Genomic DNA, 23868 nt, shown 5'->3' with positions numbered 1-23868 from the left:
GGGCAGTCGGTGGGACCGGGTATGGCGGAGCAGGGGTCAGCACCTGTCTGGGAGGCTCAGGCCATCTGGGAGCCCATGGTGGGGGGTGGCTGAGGCCCGGCAAGAATTTGAGTGTGGCGTGGGTGGGGTGGCAGTGCTGGGTGACTCCGTGCCCCCTCTGCAGCTCCTGGCCCGGGTGCTAAGCTCCTCACTGCCTGGGGCCAGTGGTGCCAGCTGGCTGCTCCTAGTGCAGGGCCTGCCAAGCCCATGCCCACCTGGAACTCAGGCTGGCCTTGCAGCCCCAGTTCCCGCCCGCGCCTCTCCCTCCACACCTGCCCCCAAGCAGAGTGAGCCGGCTCTGGCCTCCTCCAGCCCAGAGAGGGGCTCCCATAGTGCAGAGGCGCACTGAAAGGCTCCTCAAGTGTGGCCAGAGTGGACACCGAGCCCGAGGAGGTGCTGAGAGCGAGCGAGGGCTGCTAGCACGTTGTCACCTCTCAATATAATTGGGGTCTTCCAGTGGGGTATTCATCAGTATTCAGAATTACCGAGTGTGTTGCTTCCTATATTCAATAATGTATATTGTTTGATCATTGGCTAATGTCCCCAAGACAAAATACATTTAAAACCAAGATATTTAAAGGTCAACTTGGTGATTTTTCTTATCTGGAAAATGAAGAAGTATAAATCTACATTTGTCTTATCTCCTCTTTCTCCAAGTGGTGTTTCTTTCCTAGAATAAGGACAGAAAATTGCCCTATATAAAGAGTTGATTTGGTGAATCACAGCAGCAGCTTGATTGTGACAGTGTAGGACAATGTAAAAAGAAATGTGCCAAGATATTTATAACAGTATCTTAAGAAATGTCTGCCCTCATCTCCTTCTGACCCTTGCTTGTCTGGATCTAAATCATTCACCCAAGGACAAAGGATTGATCGCACTTTATTTCCTCTTTTAATCAAGACATTTCAAATTATGTCTCATTCCTCATAATGACTTTCTCTCCTGGAGGATCAAATGTACAGATACTTAAGATTGGTTTAGCTATGGACTTCCCAGGCATGCAGTAGATTTTTTTAAGTGTTTGTGTGTGTGTGTACATGTACATATAACAGAGAAAGTGGACAAAGTTGATGAAAGGGAATCAAATAGATTAGCTAATAATCATAAATACTTGTAGCAAATGTATTTACTGTTACACTGCAATAGAAAAGTGACATGCTGTTCATATTTTACAATTATCCTCTGGCCTATAAAGAGCTTTCATCCAGCTAGTATGCTCCAAAAACCTTTAATTTTACAAAAACATAGCCTAAAAAAAGAAAAAAAAAAGTAATTTATTTCATCATGAAGGATCACATCCAACTTGTTATGTCTGGTAGGATCTTGCACATTGCACCAGTCTGTAATAGGCAAATGAAACTTGGACCACTGATGCATCACAGACAGCTTAGAAGATAAACCCAAGCAGTGTTTTGGATCTTTGGAAATGGTTTAATATATCTTATTGCTTCTATGCTCCACTTTTACTTAGACCAGCTTTGTTTGGTTAGGTATGATTCATAAATTTGTCCTAAAATTAAGATTTTCTGACTAAAACCAGGGACCCAAAATGAACTTAGTTGGAGCTGTGTGTTTTCCCTCTAAAGAAGAGATGATTTCACAAGTTCCGGTTAGCACTGGGCTTTGCAGGATACAACCTGCAGCTATGACCTCAACATTTTATGTGTTACATTGGGTCTACTGTGAATGAGTAAGTTTAGCCGTATCAATTAACTGCCCCAAGCCACACCTTCTTTGTTTGTATGGTGCCTAGACCAAATCTGTTTTCTCTTGCTCTCTCATATTGTGATTGATTTCTAAGAGTTATTACTTTTTGGCTACTTGAGAAATAGCAACAGATTAACTCATCCTCATCATCACTCAAAAAGCAAAAATTTGAAATAGGCCTTCAAACAATAATTGGTTCTATAAACAGAAATGAGAACAAATTAACCAAGAAACTTCCTTAACTAATTTTATAGGAAAACGTATGCTTTGTTACATTTTATAAATATCATCAACAGGGTAATGGGTAATGATGATAAATATCATCAAGGGGTTCAAATACAACAAAATATTGTTATACTTTTCCATATAATATATGCGAAATCATAAAATTTTAATAGAATAGTATGTAGTAACATCAAAATATTTATTGGCATAGGACAGTTTTAAAAAAAATACCCTGAAACATAATTCCAGTGAAATTTCCCAAATTATCATTATTATACTATTGGCAAAGGCACATTTATAGAATAGTAAGTCATCATTGTAAAGGAAGCATAAAATGTCCACAGACATTAAGCATAACAACATATTTAAAATAGCACAAAAAAAGAATAAAAAAATCTATTGAGATTACTAATTGGTTCTAACTACTTAATAAGTTGTCTTCAGAAAGAAAAAGCTAATTGTGATTTAGCCATTACATGCTAAATGAAATTATAAAAAGGGCCCACATTAAAATCAAAGGTAAGCCCTATTTCCACACCCTACACACATACACTTGCCCCCTCATCCCTCATCAGTTCTGATTTTCTGGTATGAAATTGTCTTTTATATTATATGAGAGAAATATCCAGCTGCAAAAAAGACACTTTAATTCCTTTAGGGTATTTTAAGTATTTTTGAAAACAAATTAAATTGCTTGATTTCTCCCTCAATACATTTTTGAAAACTTGTATTATAGTCTCTAGTTGTTCAATGATATTGCCAAGACAAAGGACTCAGGAGTTATTTTATTTTGAGTCTACTAGGATGGAAAGGAAAGAGACATGACAGAAAATTATTAGAAAAAGTGTTTCTACAAGTCCTGAGCTATTACTCGAAATATAGAAATCTACTCACTCCATCTGACTAGAGAATGGTTGATAGCTTTGCCTTGAATAAGTGATAAACCTGTCAAATCCAAAAAAGGTAGGAGAAAAATTGAATCTATTTCCTATCAGAACAGATAGCTAGTTCTAATCTAGACTTCAAATTGGTTGCACATTTTTCCAGCCTCTCCTGTGGTTGTATTATTCACTCACTTGTTACACTTTCTTTTCCAATACAGCGACCCTATCTTGGTAGATTACTGGGCAACCAAAAAGAACACAGACAGTCTCAAACTGTTCTATCAAATCCTCTACCTCTCCAACAAAAGCTTAATAATTATTAAGGACAATTAACAGTCAATTTTCCATGTGTCTATCCCTTCTCTCTCCATCTTGCCTCTCTCCTTTTGGGAACCTCCAAAAACTTTTCCCAAACACCAGTTTAGATACTACATTAACTTAGATTCCTATAGGTATTTTTAAATGATCTCACCACATTGTCTCATAGGTTTATAACTTTCTCATTTGATCTGCGAATTTTCTAGCTAAAAAAGTAGTTAGTATATCTCTCCACTCTTTGGAAGCAGACAATTAAATAGCACCATAACATCAGAGAGCAGCTGTAAGAAGTTGGGGGAAGGTTTTGGGAAACGTAGAAGAAAAACTTCACAGGAATTTCAAGTTAACAAGAAACTTAAACCCAGCAGTCCTCCAGGGAGAAAAAATACATCTCAAATCTCTATAGAACAACAACAACAAAAGGCCAATATGCGGTGAAGCGGCAGATGGAACGAAAGCTGACTCTTAAGGCCTCTCTGATTGCATCCTGCAGGAAGACCACCCAAAATGACACAGCAAGTTAAAGTCTTAGTACGCATGCATCTTTTTCTACTGCAAAACCAAGCATAATAGCACAATCGCATTACCATTCAGCTTGCTCTAGCTTTACAGTGTGTAATAGTTCCAATGCAAGTTGAGTTTTGAATAGTAGGAAGCACATTCTGTAGTACTGAAAATAATATTTAAATTGAGAAATCATATTACAAAGGTACGTACAAATAAATTGAAATTATCCTAATTCTTAAATTATTTATGGAAACCCAATTCCTTTCCTTGTAATAGAAAGAACAGCCAAGATTTAAAGGTATTTTCTTTCTTTTTACTGGAAAAATATACTATGTGAAAAACTAGTATCACTCAGGTGAAAATAGTAAATCAGCAAATCCCCAAATCTCAACTGTTTTAGAAAATGACTTAAAAAAAATCATATCTCATGGGCACATGACAGATAGAGTTTTCATTTATGGTATATTTTAGAGTCTTCTTCTCAACAATGTCCTGGGCTGGAGAATAAAGTCCCCCCAAAAAATATGGTCCCTGCCTTCATTGGTTTCCAAGTACAGTGACAGTGCTCCAATCCAACTTCAAACTATACCTTCATTAAAAAAATCAATTATACAATTCCTCATATAGAAATAACTTTTAATAAGTTTCTTTAGCTTGATGTGTGCTGCCACTATCCAGTTTTGAGATCTTTGTTAAATCACTTAACTTGCAAGGCTTAATACTCCTCAGGTGGAAGGTAAATGGATTTAACTACATGAACACTGAAGTCTTTTTTTTTTGACTGTTACATTCTAAATCTTAAAGATTTTTTAACGAATTACCTCCTTTAATCCTCATGATTGTCTGCCGAGAGGTAGAGAATGTGATTTGTGGAAATGAAGTCACTAGAGAAATGCCAAGAGGGCTGATACCCAGACCTTCTTGTTCAATAACTGAGTGCCCACATGACTCAGGACACATCATCAGACAACTTGGGGACAGGCTTGCTGCTTGCTACCTTAGTGACATTGGGTAGGTCGTTTCATACCTCTGAGTCTTAGTTTCCTTATCTGTAAAAGTGGAAAATAACCTCACACATCCATAGGATGTTTAACATAAAAGTCCTCACAGCTAACTTTTATCCCATAATAGAGGAAACAGGCAATATATAATCATGTGACATAACAATTTTAACAAGAGTGCTGAATTCTCTGTCACTGTGCACCATGTCCAGGACCCAACCTTTCCTTATAACTGACTCCTGAATGCACTGCACTCACATTTCTCAGCAGAATAGGGGTGTGCTTACATCCAAGACCAGAACTAGAGATCCAAGGTCTTCTAAACATGGCGATTTTTACCAAACAATCTACTGAAGCCAGAAACTTATAAATTTGCCCTTCTTGGATTATTTCATAGCATCTTTTCCCATAGTTCATCAACCAAAGAAAACAAAACAAACTTTATCATCTTTTCTAAGTATGGTAAACAGGGTGATATTGGCAATGCTTACTTGCATTATAATAACTTTAAAAAATGATGATTATTAATTATACATTAACCACAATGTGTCTCTATTCGATGCTCAACCTCTACTCTTTTTAATCTCTTACTTAGTTTCGTTAAAACTTCACAGTTTAAGTGTTGTTGCTGTAGAAGATTTAAAAATGGCTTACACAATATATTTCTTATCAATGCTTTATTGTTGAAAACAAAATTGAAATTCTCTGGCACATAAAACAATTATTTCTACAAAAGGAAAGCCTACAAATCTTGATAATTTATACAAATAACAGTTTCTCAAAAAATAAAATTTTAATTTAGTAAACTTGTCTTGTGCTCTATATTTTTAGCACTGTCTGCAATAATCCACCATAAATCCCTGAGCGGAGACATTTTTTGATCATGTTCTAACGCCCACCCCCCCTCGCCCCCAACCCTCCCCCCGAAGTTGGTCAGTTACTAAGTCCAGCCCTGTAGTGAAAAGTGTCAGGGACATTTAGTTATTAATGATCCGTGCATTTTATGACACAGGCCCAATTATTAACGCTACTTGGGAACTGGTGTCACAAGAAGTGCCTCAACTGTGCATTCAGTGAACCTATTAAGAACCACGTCTTTGAAAGGAAGAACAACAACAATAAAAAGATAAAATGTTAAGACTAGAAAGTCATCATAGGTCAATAACTATTTAAATAAATACAAATGTTAGACACTGAATTAATCTCTATAGCCTTATATTAAATTCCTTTTTTTTTTTTTTGCAATTGCCAATGCACTAAAAGATGAATAATACACTTCAACCCACTATTTTGGTTTGACCATGGGTTTGTTGTTAAATATCATTCTGAAAACACAGTGATTTAGTTATAATTTAACTTTTGGCCCTTCAGTGAAATGTTTACAAAATAATATATATATTACAGAAGGGCTTTCTTATTAATGCCATGAAAAAACCTTTCTCGCTACATTTACCCTTCTCACAAAAACACTAATGCCATAGGAACACTTTCAATTATTTATCCCACTGTATTCAGACACATAGAAAAACATAAAATATGGAGAAAACATAATATGATGTATTTGCATGTCCAGCTTCTTTTTAATGGAGAAGCTGATCATATATACATGGAGTGTAAAAGGGAAGGAGAAACAGGTAATTTTCAGTTGCAAAGAACTGGCTTAATGCATCAAGTTTTGTTATTCTGCTATGGTAGAATAATAAATAAATAAATATGCAGGGTATAGTATAGCTACTTTCTCTGTGAAGAAGTTGATAATGGACCACTGTTTTATGAAGTTAATTTTTAGTGGCAAAGTTTGATTGCAAGCCAAAAAATGTTCAATAAAAATGTTGTTCTCCACCTAATTTATAGTCTTTTTCTTGGGAAATGATCATTGAAGTGGTTACTAACAGGTAATGAAATAAAATACCAAATTTGCTAGTGAAAAATAGTTTTCAACTGAGAAAAGCACTTGGCAGAAGACCTAGAAACATGCAGGCTAATGCTACACTCTCTTGTAGCTTCAGATAAGTTGTTTTTGATGCCTTTTGAGAAGAGCAAAATAAGATGAAAATAATTCCTTGAACATTTATCAGCATTGCTGTTTAGGTACCTATTAAAAAGTGATTAACATTCGATACCTACCCTTTCCAAAATACAAAATCACTGGCAAGCATCATCATACACTCCTAAACCAGCAACATCTGAGAAGCACAAAACACCTTCCCTTTTGTCTAATAACCTGTTGGTTAGTTATTGGAACTGCAAGGCTTACAAACTCCTCCCCTGTCCTTTATCCTTATATAAGCTTGCACATTCTCCAGGAATAGCCATTTTTAATTTCAAAAGAATTAATACAATGAATTCTACTGGGCAGTTTGGGGGAAATATTGGCGGTATTAAAATCTAAAAAATGCCTGCCTGACACATATAAGGCGTCCGCAGTCCCTCATACAACTCAAGCGTGAAGTATGGTTAGCTCTACTCTCCATACCCTTTTCAGAACAGAAAAAGCAAACGAGGTCCAAAAGAATGAGGCCTCTGACATCCAAATCATAAAACATTATGTGCACTGGTCAAGAAACATAGCAGATTCTGACAGATCTTGACACAGTATTAAAAAAACTGTTCTAAGCTTCAGAAATTGATAAGCAGGCTGTCCCAAAGAGGGAAGACAGCAGCGTTAGGACAACCGGCGGCTCACTGGGACTCACACTACGCGTTTATCACTCCCTAGTAACACTTAACCCTAATCGTTTGCCATGGCTGAATGGACACTCTGACTTCCTCTCACAGTGTTTAAGGAACAAGATAATTTTGAAATTAGCTTTCAGAAAATGAACAAAATCTGTGACTTATACACCCACCCCTCCCTTTTAAGAATGCCAAAAGATTCTGTTTTAAGTGCTCTGGTTTACGGTCTATGGGTAACAATGACATCCTCCAGGAGGTTTCCGGCCTTCCCCTTTTTGGTGTTAACAGCTGTGCTGACAGCAAAGTGGATTCTTCCAGAAGTGGTAGTGACTTCAATGACCTCTGCCCTGGTCTTGAAGTCTAACACCAGCTCTTGTCATAGCACTGCTGGGAAGTTCTGTCTGCTAAGGAAGCCAGCTTTTAAAAATGGAGGAGGACGGGCTTCTGCCTCCTGTGTCAGGTCTTAGAAGTCTTTAAGCCTTGTTTTTCCATGATGTTCCACAGTTTGCGGAGATTTGACTGTGTGATGACATCGTCTGGCTTGAGCTGCAGGGCCCGCAGGTAGTTGGCCTCTGCCTTCTGGAGTCTGCCATTGAGGTGCAGAATGGCTCCTAGGTTCATCAGAGCAGCCGGATACTGCAACAAGAGAAAGAAGGAAAACAATTAGGAGGCCATTTCAAGCTTTCCTTCATGGAAAACAAAAATCTTCATCCACTTATGCAAATGATTCTCTTATGTCTAGAGGCATTTTGTGAAAGCAATTTAGCAATTTATACAAACAGATAAAGATAATTAGGAAGATGGAAAGTTTTCAAACACCTGCTGTTACTTTGTGCTTTAAAAAGGACAGGCTTCTAGAGAAATAGTATTTTTTCTTTAATGAGAAAGCATAGGTAACATATGAAGATCTAAAAGCCTAATCAGATGGTACTATTTGAGAAAAAAACCTTTAAAAGTGATACAATTTCAGATGGAAAGAATTTATAAAAATTTCAACTCAATGACAAGAAATAAAAAATAAGTGGGTAAAGTTGACAAATCTATATCCACTCATTCTTTGTTTTCTCTTCTTAGCAATATCCCAGGCTTTTAACACAAAACAATTAAACTATGAAATTTTACGGATGTTTTTGGATAAAAATCCTGAAAAAAATTAAAATGCAACCACTAAAGCCCTTTTCAAACCTGAGTAGTTTAAGAAGACAAAGTCTTTATTTTTAAAAGCCAAACAGTGTTTAACCTCTAATGATGAATGTTTACCATAGAGTGAAGTAAAAAATCCAAACAGATAAAATATGGCAGAGAAAAATGAAAGCTTTCTAAGAAAAATTTTACATTACTTATTAAAAAGTAGTTAAGTAATTCTCATAGAATTTTCAGTAATGCATAATAATTGCAATACAAAGCTATCGCATGGGAAAAAAAGGTTAAAAATGTTTTTTACATGGCATGAGTTATGTTGCACCAGTTTAATACAAAGGTTTTCATCCCCAAATTCTCAGACATTAGTTAACAACAGCAAAAGTCCCTCCCAAAGGAAAATATATTTTGCTTGCTCTATATAAATAAGGCTGTTCTGCTCCTGTCCCTGGAACATTCTGGCTAACAGAAAGCAGATAATATTTTGGCAGTTACACAAATGCATATTTCAAATATCAGATAAAATTAAAGTGTTTATGCTATGATTACATTTTCATTTTGTAGATCATGTCAACTATTAATTGTCCTTCAATTCTGTGCTAAAGTCCAAAATCACAATTATTTTTAAGATCTGGTGTTTTCACAAGACATGCACTTTTCAGCTGAATTCATGTGACTCTACTCTTTACTGTAAAATTAATTATTTCTGAACCGAAAGCAAGTTTACAGGGGAGGGTAGGATAGCTTAGAATAAATTGACTTGGGGGATTTGGATTTTTAAGAGATCTAGGTTTGAGTTCCTATTTAACCACTGTCAATGACCTTGGTGAAATCCCCTAACATATCTGTGCCCTTCCTTCATTTGTGAAATACTGAAATAATATCAACTTCTTTGCATGCTGTTAGAAAGATACAATGAAAAAATTAAACAAATATACATAGCAGAGTGCAGGTATAAATTAGACACACTACAAATATCATGCTCACTTTTCCTTATCTCATTTTTCTTGAAGTCTAGCACATACATGTTTGTGATTTTTATGTTGTTGGGCAGTCTTTAAAATTTTGATTTCAATGGCTACATATGTCTCTGGATATAGATACTAAAATTCCCTTAAATCTTCAACTACTGGGCATTATTTTTAAACCTTTCTATATCATTTTCTCTTTTACAAAAGTAATGCTGCAAATATAAGCTATTCCTGACCTTCAAAAACCTTTTTGGTCAGGATGACTCCATACTTATCAAGAAAAATACAGATGGTCAATTTCTAATTTTAAACACCAATCCAAATAAACATAGCTCTAAATGACATGTGCAGTGAAAAGCTCCACATTGGAAACTGAAAATAACACCACCTACTCCGTCTTCCTAAAAGAACTTCGTTATCACACCACTGTTATTATCCTGAGTTCCTTGCAGCTTGGACACATTTCTGAATTATGTCCCCTCACAGTGCTTAGCAAAACTATCAATAAACAGCCACTAAACTGATGGTGAGGTGTGCTCACAGCCTAAATTACTAAAGATGCTAAGTAGATACAATATTCAGATTCCTGCTATCCTGAGTGGGAAGAGTGGAAATAGGGAGGGAGAACCACTGTTGGAGACCATTCCTTACTAACCAGAAATGGAAGAGGCCCAGTGATGAGGTTGAGAGAAAACAGATGGCTCAGTGGGATAGTCATTATTTCTTGAATCACTTTATTACCAAAGTGTCTGCACCTATAGTGTCTGTATCTATTATTTCAACTCAAAGGGATTATTAAAAACACTCAGAGGTTACGGAGTCAGACTGCCTAGGTTCAAATACCAGCTCTACCACAGAGATGTGGGCGCTTGAACAAGTTGGGTGAGGGCTTGTAATCTCAGTTTCCTTTACAAATGGGATGCCAGCATTTTGTTGCTGTAAATATCATATGAGAATACCCACATTATTGTCGTTTTCCTTTCCTTTTCCTTGTCATTTCAAAAACACAGAGTAGAACCTCCTTGTTAGTGTGCCTGAACAACCACTGAATCTAAAAACTGAGGATTTCTGAACTGGCTTCATGTTTACTAGCTTTCTAGCCTTTTTAAGGTTAAACCTGTAAAAGGTAGATGCGAAAATGGATGGTAAAAGTCGATCATGCCACATAAACAGACATTACTATTATTACCAAATTGTAGCCTGAGGCTTCTCTGTCCTTCAAACACTTATGGAGTTACCTACCCGCCATCAAATGATGAAACAAATCTTGTATTTTAATATTAGTCTAAGAAAATTCATCTAGGAAGTTAAATCTGTTCTGATGAATGAGTTCTAAATGCTAATTGTAATGGGGTTTTTGTTAATAACTTTAATTTTGCATTATCCACACCAGTGTGTTACTCATTAAACAAAAATAATCATAGTTACCATGGGATAACAGCTCTCAGGAAAGCCCACGTATACTCATTAATTGCTTCCCCTAATGACTAAAAATATATGGAGACTAAAAATGTGAATATTTAAGAATATTATTCAATATATTTAAGCAGCTATACATTTCAGGTTCAGCTATAACATTTTGGTGTGAATGTAAATGGCTATTTTAGTAAAATAAAATTTATTTCAAAAACCTACAAATGTGCATTATGTAATGCTTAAAACATCACAAAAACTTCTTGAGTGAAGGAAACATGGAATTTATACAGATATGCTAAGATGTGACATATGTAATAAGTATCGCCCTAGATAACTGCTTTGAAAGTGTCAACGTCTATTCTGACATAAAAAATTTCATGTGTTTATTAAAAATCGATGAATAAGACGGGGTATAGACTCTACTTTTTACAACATGGTTGTTTTCTCTCTTCAAAGACAGGGGCTTTATCTTTTAAGCCTGTCATGTCTCCCCTCTACATCTGTGATAGGGAAGTTTAATGGACGCCCACTGGACTGAATTCCTTCAGTTCTTCTAGCTGAGCACGCAGACTATAGTTCAGGGAGTTGCATTGGCATTACCTGGCAGCTTGACAGAAATGCAGAATTTCAGGCCCCATCTACTGAATCAGAATTTGAATTTTAACAAGAAAACCCAGGTGCCTTGTATGCTCATTAAAATTTGATAAGCACTGTTCCAAAGGTAATTTCTAGATCATAGATTATATCATTTCATAGCTTCTGTGATTAAATTTCCTATAAGAGGTTCTAACGTATAGAACAAAGTATGTCAGAGGATAGAACACCTACCCTCCCCCAAAATAGAATTCTTCTCTTGGTCATTCAATTATTTAAGTTAGCAAATGTTCAAATAATCTTTTTTTTTTTTTTTTTTTTAAGCAGAAGCCATAAATGACTAAACGTTATTAGACAGAAGGAGAAGGTATGAAAAGTCTTTTGATAACCAAATAAGAACACATGAAGTTTTCTAAACATACTCAAAGTCTACCTAACTCTATACTGAAATGCAAAAATTTCAGGTAACTGGCTGATTACATAGTGGTGTCGTTGCTCTCTGCCAGCTGTAGCTCATGGGCTGGGGAAGAGAAACTCAATGACAACTGCTCAGGTCTTTCCCTATGCACATGGTCTTTTATTAAAGACAACTGATGAAATTTTCAGTATGGTTTTTTGTTTTTTGAGATGGAGTCTCGCTCTGTCGCCCAGGCTGGAGTGCAGTGGCGCAATCTCGGCTCACTGCAAGCTCCGCCTCCTGGGTTCACGCCATTCTCCTGCCTCAGCCTCTCCTTGTAGCTGGGACTACAGGCGCCCGCCACCACGCCCGGCTAATTTTTTGTATTTTTTAGTAGAGACGGGGCGGCTAAACTTTTTTGTATTTTTAGTAGACACGGGGTTTCACCGTGTTAGCCAGGATGGTCTCGATTTCCTGACCTCGTGATCCGCCCGCCTCGGCCTCCCAAAGTGCTGGGATTACAGGCTTGAGCCACCGCACCCGGCCAATTTTCAGTATGTTAACCAAAGCAGTCAGTAGCTTGCAGCTCAGTAACATGGGGCTCCTGGTTCTGTACAACAAATGACACCATCTCCTACTTCACAGGCTAGAAAGGAGAACCAGACATTCTTTGTTTCCTTGAAGAGGACAGATGCTTTACATCAAAGGGGCTGACTGGCAGCCATACTGAAACAGAAAATGATACATTGTTTTAAGTCGCTAGGGATTTCTGCCTTGTTATTTTACTGTGGTCTTTGGATTATTTCTTCAACTGTGGAGGAAATATGCACAATTTAAAATAATGAATGTATATTGTGGTGGGTGGAGCGAAGGCAAGATGATGGAGGGTCTGATTCTAGTTTAAGGCCCTTGAGACTCTCAAGGAATGCAGCTGAGCTCACACGGTATCGTGAACACACAGGATTGGAAAACAAAATCATTGTTCTGGACTAAGCTTATCATGTAGGATTGGAAAGAAAATGACAGAGGAGGAATAGTAAGACTATATGTGGATTTAGGGTTGGGAATCCATGTTTCTATTGGGAGCAGGAGTACTGCAGAACTCCGAATAGACGAACTGAGTGGGTCTCAGAAGAAAACAAAAGAGAAAAGGGTTTGGTTGAGATATTCTGTTTAGTCAGGAGTTGGACACCCCTGCAGTATTGGGCTCTCCTGTATCCCATTGGTCTCTGTGGCCATTTCCCTTTTATGAAGGATAATCAACAGGCAAGAAGAGTTATGAGAAAGATGAAGACAGAGATAATAGACCAATATTTCTAATTGCTTAAATAAATTTATCTCCATTCAAAGGATTTACTCATGTTTCTAAAATTATCCTGACTTGCATATTTACTGTTGTGTAAACTAAATAACTTTTTTAAAAAGAGTGACTGAGGTTAGCCTTACCTAGTCATTACTCAATTAATATACAACACATCTTTGGGATATTTTCAAGATAACTACCTTCGACTGTCCTTATGAATATAATTTGCAAACTTAAATGAGTTTGCAGTCTGAACTTTTTGATGGATTCTCACTCTTTTTAAAGTAGCTGTCAAATAACTTAATGAAGGCTGCATACTGGCATTCAACTGTATTCAGCTGAATTTGCTTGCCCAATTGAATTTACTGAAGCAGCAACTGTACCATGATGCTTAAAAATGAATAGTATAAACATTTTAAGAAACATATTAATGAAAAGGCATTTATGCATACATTTAATGGATCTCTTTATATTTATTTGTGCCTTATACATGGCAGATATTTAATAAATAATTACCAAATTAAAGTTTTTAAGATAACCTGTTAAGCTTCAGGAAAAAAAAAAATGAATGTTAAATACCTCATTGCTTTCCCTTTCAACATCACTCTCCTCCTTTGTTTCATTGGCATGCATAATGGTTTATGCAAGCTAGAAACTACATAAATTATTTTGGATTCCTTGCCCCCCCAACCATATACATACTCACATCCAATTGTTAAGTCTTGATAAGTTTACCCCCAAATCGCTGTTCGCTCTGTCTTCGAATTATATCCTACCCCTTTTTTCCAACTTGGTTCAGGCCCTTATCATCCTTTTTTGGATTACTAAAATAAAATAATTCTGACAGAAATAAAAGAATAAACAAATAGGTAGCTGTATAGATTGATGGCTGATTGACCAAATGAATAAAGAAACGTATGACTAAAGCCATATGCAGGTTTTTTTATTATATTTTAGGCATAAAAAATTTCACAGACTACAACAAACATTGTATACTTGCCTAACAAATATAACTTTATAAATACAACTGAAGCCCCTAAATCTCTCTCCCTATCCTATTCCTGATCATCCCCAGGAGAAAACTACAATCCTGAAATTGGTACTTACCAGTCCAGTACACTTTTCACACTTTTACTCTTTGTGTACCCATAGCAAATGTAAATATTATTTATAAGTTTTAATTTTATATATTAGGCATCATCCATCCTGGAATGCCATCTTGCCAAACACCCATTTGAAACTTGAAATTTTGTTCAACATTTTATTTTTCAGACTTAGACATCTTGATATATGTAAGATTTGTTCCTTCACATTAATTGCACTGAATATCTTCTCTTAATGATGGAATACAGACTCTTTAAAAGAGGGCTGCCATCAATTCTTGTGCATATGTCTACATATACTTAGGGAAGAGTTTCTAGGAATAGAATTGTGGGGTCACAGGGGATCTTTGACTTTGCTAGCTATTACCAAATTGCTTTTCAAAGTGGTTGTATCAAAATGCATTAATATAACAGGAGTCCCTGTATTCTATATCCTTAATAACACTTGGTATTGTCTAATTTTTAAAGTTTTCTTGAATTGAAAGTTGCAAAATAGTGTGAAATGGCTATCCCAAATCTGAAAATCTGCAATCTGAAATCCTTCAAAATCTAAAACTGTTTGAATGCAGACATAATGCTCAAAGAAAATGCATTTCAAATTTCGGATTTTCGATTCTCAACTGGTAAAAGTATAATGCAGATATTCCAAAATGTGAAAAAGCTAAAATCTGAGATTGGGATTCCTGGTCCCAAACATTTTGGACAAGGAATACTCAATCTGTATCTTTCTGTGCACTTAATTTCTTTTCCCTGATTACTAGAGAGGTTAAAAACATTTTCATGAGGTTATAAGCTTTTTATATTTCCTCTTTGGTGACCCACCTGTTCTTAACATTTATACAAAATAAGATAATAACGTAACATCGTACAAAATATCACCTACATAGTAATATTTGAAAGGTAGGAACACAGAGCCCCAACTACCTCAAAAGTGGTCCTAAATAGGACTGCCTGCCTTGTTGCTTCCCAACATTGGGAAGCAGATAGCCACTGCTTCTAAAATGAAAAATCTATTATAAACAAAACAGAGAATCTTTTATATAAGTTCACTCAAGGTAATGATAGAAATCTGGGCAGCCAGACAGCAGACTTCTGGGAGAGGCAGTGGGATCTCCATGGATGTCTCAACGTTAACCATGGGAAATCCTGGATGAATGAATATGGGGGGACAGCAGCTCCTAGCTGGCCAGCATGCAGAATAACCTTTATCGCCTTTCTGAATCCAGAATCCTTGTTTTCTTCTTAGTTCCTTTTCCAGGGACAACAAAAAAATTTAAGATGAACAATATGTTTCATATTTTACCTCTCTTTACTACCCTCCATTTCTACTGGCACCAGGTAAATTTAGCATCTCATCCCACTCCTTAACCTCCATCAGCCTCCTGTAATTCTCCCTATCTTCAGTTTCTTTTTATTCCAATCTATCTCCCACCTAATATTTGTCTTTCTAAAATGCAAATCATGTTTCAGAGGTTTTGATTTATGCCTATGGAAAAGGATCCAAATCCTTCAGCCAGTACTAAGAAGCCCCATTTTTACCCGACATCCAAAACATTCTCTCAATGTACATTGTGCCTGAGCCACCTGAAACTTCTATTTCTGTCATGGGCTCTTTTGAGCATTCATTCCTTATCGTAGACTGCTCTGCTGACAAAGTCCTTCTTCCACCCTCTCTGACAAACTTCTGCTCATTTAAAAAAAAAAAAAAAGATTTTAACAATTTCTTATTCATAGCTTACTTCTTTATGTTCCTATAGTACTGTCTACATGCATTAATTGCTACACTTACTTACCAGAGTGAATTACAGCTACTTGTTATAAGTGTCTGTCTTCTTTGCTGGAAGATGAAAAAGCCAGTGAATTTATCCTAATTGTCTTTATACTGCTAGTGCTAAGCTTTGGCATATAAAATAAACTCTCAATGAATGTTTGCTGAAAGAAGACAAATTTATATGTGCTAGCAGAAAAACCTGATGTAGGAGAGGTAAATTCTATACCAATCTCAATGTAATTTAACAAATATTTATTGACCGCTTATTATATGTGCTCTGCCAGACAATGGATATGCAGAGAACAAAAGCAATATATATTTTTAGTCTGTATGTAGCTTGAAGTAATTTTAAGTGCATACTTGGCATTTACTTCAACCTATTAGGTGTAACTTCATTGTCTCATTTACGCCCTTCAGAACAAAAGGGGGAGGTGAAACCGTTATCCATGCATCGATGTAAGCAGTATAGAAGAGGACTGCAGAGAGGACGGATTCACTGCCCTCAAGGAGTTTACAGTCCAGTGCATGAAGACAAATTCTACTACTCCAAAGGAAGAATCAGGTGTGTCTACAAAGGAGATACTAAGACTGAGCTGTGGGGGAGAGGGGATATTATTTCCTTATGGGTATGAGAATATTAGACAACATGAATTGTCAGGTTGCTTCAGGTCTCTTAGACTCCCAGAATGAGAATATGACATGAACTTTTGAAATTGGTGGGTAGCATCAAAATCAATTTGTTACTTTAAAAAACATTTTTAGCAGACTGCTGAGAGCAGAGCCAGGAGTGAAGAGTCGCCCCACTAGAGGGGAGTCTGAATTTCAATTAATTTGGGGATTAAGCTGTCAGCAGTGATAATCATGACGTTAACCCTTCTGGCACCAAGCAAAATGAAAAAATAAATCCTTACTTAAAATGCAAGATTAATACAATTAAACAAACGATCTTAACAAAAGGCTATCATAAAACAAAACCCCATAAGCAATGCAACACTTCCAATTCAGAAATGATAGTTCTTTGTAGTCTTATTTTGACTACAGTCATATTTTGAATAAATAAAAAGATTTACAAAATTGGAGACATAGCAAAGGAAAACAACACAGAAAATCTAGCAATGGCAAGGCAAATTCTGACAGATCTTAGAAATGATTCATTTTGATTCTCAGTTTCAACACAGTATTTGTGCTTTTGAAATGGCTTTGAATAAAACAAAACAGATACAGATGACAAGTAAGACAACAATGCTGTATAAAGGGAGTACTTTCAATTTGTCAGAGACACATTTTATCCTGTGTGCTCAATCCTTCCCTCCTACATCTGCCTCATCCCAGTGGGTGTTACAAGAATGTTCATTTAACTTTTATGATGGGTGTGATTGTCACAGTGTTGGGTGTTATACATTCCTATGGCTATCAAAATGCCAACAGTTTTGGTCTGGGGGAAGAGCAAACAGTGATTGTAACAGAGCGATTTCAAAGGTGGTAGTTATTTCTAACAGACTTTAAAGTGCATCTACTAACTTAAGAATATTACCCCAGAAATTATTCTTCAGTAAAGATCATCCTATTTTCAAAGCTGGGTTTCTTGATGTCTTTAATGTCACAGGAACGTCTTTCACGTGACTCAAATGCAAAACCTAGAGAACTGTGAGAGGTCATGGCAGACGGGAGGCAGGACTAGATTGCAGCTCTGACTTGGACAGACAGAGCAGCATGTGGAGGCTCCATGCTGAATTTTTGCTCCAGAACAACTGCAGGAATAAATCAGGAAATCTGAGAGGACCCACATACCCTCTGAATGAAGGGGAATGCTCCCGCAGGACACGGGAGACACCTCAAATACTGTGAGTGCCCAAACTGTGGAAGTGGGAAAAGGAGGTCATCCGCCCCCGAACACACACCCCCACTGGCGAAAATGAAAATCTAGATTATGGGAGAAGATTGTGACCTTACCTGGAGCTGAGTCAATTTAGAAAGCTGAGCGAAATACAGGACTAGAGGAAGCAGCGGAAAAAAGCTCTGTGCACTCGCTGGGTTCTGTAGCAAGCCATCTCTGCCTGGCCTCACAGGGGCCCTTCAGGAGGGTGGCCAAAGGCACTGGGAAAAGGCCCCAGGGAGAAGGAAATCTCCAGCTGAACTTTGTAACAATTTGAACTGATCAGGAAGTCTCCTGGCCAGAACTTGGGGGAGGACATGAATCTGGTGTGCAGACTCCACAGGCGGGGGAAGAAGGAAAGCGACACTTGCTTTCATAGCTGGGAGGCGGGTAGCATGGGGTAAGCTCTCGGCCCTGCCTGCCCACTGCCTGGAAACAGGCTTGGCGAAACTTACTTTCATAGCTGGGAAGCGGGTAGCATGGGATAAGTTCTCAGCCCGGCTTGCCCACTGCCTGGAAACAGACTCAGCGACACTTGCTTTCATAGGTGGGAGGCGGGTAGCATGGGGTAAGCTCTCGGCCCTGCCTGCCCACTGCCTGGAAACAGACTCAGCGACACTTGCTTTCATAGCTGGGAAGTGGGTAGCATGGGGTAAGTTCTCAGCCCCACTTGCCCACTGCCTGAAAACACTCAGTGACACTTGCTTTCATAGCTGGGAAGCGGGTAGCGTGGGGTAAGTTCTCAGCCCCGCTTGCCCACTGCCCGAAAACAGACTCAGCGACACTTGCTTTCACAGCTGGGAAGCGGGTAGCATGGGGTAAGTTCTCAGGCCTGCTGGCCCACTGCCTGGAAACAGACTCGGTGCTGTTGGTGGGGGTATGGTGGGAGTGAGACCGCCCCTTCGGATCGTGTGGGAGCTGGGTGAAGCCTGGGACTGCCAGCTTTCCCCCACTTCCCTGACAACCTGCATGACACAGCAGGGACACCCATAATCCTCCTAAGAACATAACTCCATTGACCTGGGAACCTCATCCCTATCTCCAATAGCAGTCGCAGCAATACCTGCCCAAGGAGAGTGAGCTCAGACACGCCCTGCCCTGCCCCCAACCAATGGTCCTTCCCTACCCACCCTGGTAACTGAAGACAAAGGGTATATACTCTTAAGAGTTCTAGGGCCCCACCCACCGCCTGTTCCTCCCCATACTACCACAGCTGATCCTCTCTGGAAAGTGCCACATCCCAGCAGGAGGCCAACCAGCACAAAAAGAGTGCATTAAACCACCAAAGCTAAGAACCCTCAAAGAGTCCATTTCACCCCCCTGCCACCTCCACCAGAACAGGTGCTGGTTTCCACAGCTGAGAGACCCACAGATGGTGCACATCGTAGGATGCCGTGCAGATAGCCCTCAGTACCAGCACAGAGCCTGGTAGACTTGCTGGGTGGCTAGATCCAGAAAAGAGGTAACAATCACTACAGCTTGGCTAACAGGAAGCCACATCTATAGGAAAAGAGGGAGAGTATTACATCAAGGGAACACACCATGGGACAAAAGAATCTGAACAACAGCCTTAAGCCCTAGACCTTCCCCTTAATAGAGCCTACTCAAATGAGAAGGAACCAGAAAACCAATTCTGGTAATATGACAACAAGGTTCTTTAACACACCCCAAAAAATCACACTAGTTCACCAGCAATGGATCCAAACCAAGAAGAAATCCCTGATTTACCTGCAAAAGAATTCAGGAGGTTAGTTATTAAGCTAATCAGGGAGGCACCAGAAAAAACGAAGTCCAAAGTAAGGAAATTAACAAAAATGACACAAGAAGTGAAGGGAGAAATATTCACTGAAATAGCATAAATAAAGAACAGTAAAAACTTCAGGAAACAATGGACATACTTATAGAAATGCAAAATGCTCTGGAAAGTCTCAGCAATAGAACTGAACAAGTAGAAGAAAGAAATTCAGAGCTCGAAGACAAGGCCTTCAAATTAACCTAATCCAACAAAGACAAAGAAAAAAGAATAAGAAAATATGAATAAAGCCTCCAAGAAGTCTGGGATTATGGTAAACAGCCAAACCTAAGAATAATCAGCGTTTTTGAGGAAGAAGATAAATCTAAAAGTTGGGAAAACATATTTGGGGGAATAATCAAGGAAAACTTCCCTGGCCTTGCTAGAGACCCTAGACAACCAAATACAAGAAGCGTAACACCTGGGAAATACACTGCAAACAGATCGTCACCTAGGCACATTGTCATTAGGTTATCCAAAGTTAAAGGAAGGAAAGAAAATCTTAAGAGCTGTGAGAAAAATGTACCAGGTAACCTATAAAGGAAAACCTATCAGAGTAACAGCAGATTTCTCAGCAGAAATCCTACAAGCTAGAAGGGCTTGGGGCCCTAGCTTTAGCCTCCTCAAACAAAACAATTCTCAGCTAAGAATTTTGTATCTAGCGAAACTAAGATTCATCTATGAAGGAAAGATACAGTCTTTTTCAGACAAACAAATGCTGAGAGAATTCACCACTACCAAGCCACCAGTACAAGAACTGCTAAAGGGAGATCTAAATCTTGAAACCAACGCTGAAAGCACACCAAAACAGAACCTCTTGAAAGCATAAATCTCACAGAATCTATAAAACAAAAATACAAGTTAAACAGCAAAAACGAAAAACAAAAACAAAGTATGCAGGCAACAAATAGCACGATGAATGGAATGGTACCTCACGTCTCAATACTAATATTGAATGTAAATGGCCTAAATGCTCCACTTAAAAGATACAGAATTGCAGAATGTTTAAGAATTCACCAGCCAACTATCTGCTGTCTTCAAGAGACTCATGTAACACATAAAGACTCACATAAGGTAAAAGAGTAGAAAAAGACATTTTAAGCAAATGGACACCAAAAGTGAGCAGGAGAGGCTATTCTTAGACAAAACAAACTTTAAAGAACAGCAGTTAAATAATACAAAGAGGGGCATTACATAATGATAAAAAGCCTTGTCCAACAGAAAAATATCACAATCCTAAACATATATGCACTTACGCTGGAGCTCCCAAATTTATAAAACGACTACTAGACCTGAGAAATGAGATAGACAGTAACACAGTAATAGTGGGGGACTTCTATACTCCACTGACAGCACTAGACAGGTCATCAAGACAGACAGTCAATGAAGAAGCAATGGATTTAAACTATACCCTGGAACAAATGGACTTAACAGATATATACAGAACATTCCATCCAACAACCACAGAATACATTGTATTCAACAGCGGATGGAACTTTCTCCAAGACAGACCATATGATAGCCCACAAAATGAGCCTGAATAAATTTAAGAAAACTGAAATTATATCAAGCACTCTCTCACACCACAGTGGAATAAAGCTGGAAATCAACTCCAAAAGGAACCTTCAGAACCATGCAAATACATGGAAATTAAATAACCTGATCCTGAATGATGATTGAGTTAAAAATGAAATCAAGATAAAAATTTAAAAATTCTTCGAACTGAACGACAATAGTGACACAACCTGTCAAAACCTCTGGGATACAGCAAAGGTGCTGCTAAGAGGAAAGTTCATATCCCTAAACACCTATATCAATAGCTCTGAAAGAGCACAGGCAGACAATCTAAGGTCACACCCCAAGGAACTAGAGAAACAAGGACAAACCAAACCGAAACCCAGTAGAAGAAATAACCAAGACCAGAGCAGAACTAAATGAAATTGAAACAAAAAAATACAAAAGATAAATGAAACAGAACACTGGTTCTTTGAGAAGATATATAAAATTGATAGACCATTAACAAGACTAACCAAGAAAAGAGAAAATCCAAATAGGCTCAATAAGAAATGAAACAGAAGATATTACAACGGACACTACAGAAATACAAAAGATCATTCAGCGCTACTATGAACACCTTTATGTACATAAACTAGAAAACCTAGAAGAGATGGATAAATTCCTGGAAAGATACAGGCCTCCTAGCTTAAATCAGGACGAATTAGACACCCTGAACAGACCAATAACAAGCAGTGAGATTGAAATGGTAATTAATTACCAACAAAAAAAGTCCAGGTCCAGATGAATTCACATCAGAATTCTACCAGACGTTGAAAGAAGGTTTGGTACCAATCCTATTGACACAAGATAGAGAAAGAGGGAACCCTCCCTGATTCATTCTATGAAGCCAGTATCACTCTAATACCAAAACCACAAAAGGATATAACCAAAAAAGAAAACTACAGACCGATATCCCTGTTGAACATAGATGCTAAAATCCTTAACAAAATACTAGCTAACCGAATCCAACAACATACCAAAAAGATAATTCACTATGATCAAGTGGGTTTCATTTCAGGGATGCAGGGATGGTTTAACATAGGCAAGTCAATAAATGTGACACACCACATACAAAATTAAAAACAAAAATCACATGATCATCTTAATAGATGCTGAAAAAGCATTCAACAAAATCCAGCATCACTGTATGATTAAAACCCTAAGCAAAATCAGCATACAAAAGACATACCTCAATGTAGTAAAAGCCATCTATGACAAACCTACAGGCAACATAATATTGAATGGGGAAAACTTGAAAGCATTCCCTCTGAGAACTGGAACAAGACAAGGACGCCAACTCTCACTGCTCCTCTTTAACACAGTACTGGAAGCCCTAGCCAGAGCAATCAGACAAGAGAAGGAAATAAATGGCATCCAAATCGGTAAAGAGGAAGTCAAACTGTCGCTGTTTGCTGATGATATGACAGCATACCTAGAAAACCCTAAAGACTCCTCTGGAAAGCTCCTAAAACTGATAAAATAACCCAGCAAAGTTTCTGGATACAAAATTAATGTACACAAATCAGTAGCTCTTCTTTACACCAAGAGTGACCAAGCTGAGAATCAAATCAAGAACTCAACCCCTTTTACAAAATAAATAAATAAATAAAATACTTAGGAATATACCTAACCAAGGAGGAGAAGGACCTCTACAAAGAAAACTACAAACACTGCTGAAAGAAATCATAGACGACACAAACAAATGGAAATACGTCTTATGCTCATGGATGGGTAGAATCAATATTGTGAAAATGACCATACTGACAAAAGCAATCTACAAATTCAATGCAACCCCATCAAAATACCACCATCATTCTTCACAGAATTAGAAAAAACAAATCTAAAATTCATAGGGAACCAAAAAGGTGCCCACATAGCCAAAGCGAGACTAAGCAAAAAGAACAAATCTGGAGGCATCACATTGCCTGATTTCAAACTATACTATAAGGCCATGGTCACCAAAATAGTGTGGTACTGGTACAAAAATAGGCACATAGATCAATGAAACAGAATAACTCAATGAAGTTATTGACTTGCATATGTTAAACCATCCCTGCATCCCTGAAATGAAACCCACTTGATCATAGTGAACTATCTTTTCGATATGTTGTTGGATTTGGTTAGCTAGTATTTCGTTAAGGATTTTAGCATCTGTGTTCATCAGGGATATCAGTCTGTAGTTTTCTTTTTTGGTTATGTCCTTTCCTGGTTTTGATATTAGGGTGATGATGGTTTTATAGAATGAATTAGGGAGGGTTCCCTCTTTCTCTATCTTGTGTCAATGAAACAGACAAAGCAAACAAAAACACAGTGGGGAAAGAACACCCTGTTCGACAAATGGTGCTGGGATAATTGGCTAGCCACGCATAAGAGAATAAAACTGGATCCTCATCTCTCACCTGACACAAAAATCAACTCAACATGGATAAGGACTTCAACCTAAGACCTGAAACTATAAAAATTCTAGATGAGAACACCAGGAAAACCCTTCTAGACATTGGTTGAGGCAAGGATTTCATGACCAAGAGCCCAAAAGCAAATGCAATAAAAACAAAGATAAATAGCTGGAACTTAATTAAAGTAAAGAGCTT

The 23868-nt window shown here is 37.8% G+C and overlaps 1 protein-coding gene across 6 annotated transcripts in view; it reads right to left on the bottom strand.

Moving 5' to 3' along the window:
* Positions 1-2156: 2156 nt before the first annotated feature.
* TMTC2 (transmembrane O-mannosyltransferase targeting cadherins 2) overlaps positions 2157-23868 on the bottom strand; it is a 462711-nt gene continuing 440999 nt past the window's right edge. For 4 of the 6 annotated variants that reach the window (XM_055239351.2, XM_063615122.1, XM_063615124.1 and 1 more), the window contains exon 12: positions 2157-7993. In XM_055239351.2, coding sequence (XP_055095326.1) covers positions 7814-7993 — 180 coding nt within the window. In that variant the 3' untranslated portion in view covers positions 2157-7813. Of the gene's footprint in view, positions 7994-14106; positions 15531-23868 lie in introns of those variants that run through there. The other 2 variants (XM_063615121.1, XM_063615123.1) reach the window with 1 other exon arrangement.

This window comes from Symphalangus syndactylus, chromosome 13 (assembly GCF_028878055.3).
Source record: "Symphalangus syndactylus isolate Jambi chromosome 13, NHGRI_mSymSyn1-v2.1_pri, whole genome shotgun sequence".
Taxonomy (NCBI): domain Eukaryota; kingdom Metazoa; phylum Chordata; class Mammalia; order Primates; family Hylobatidae; genus Symphalangus; species Symphalangus syndactylus.
This window is presented reverse-complemented; position numbering and strand designations above follow the sequence as displayed.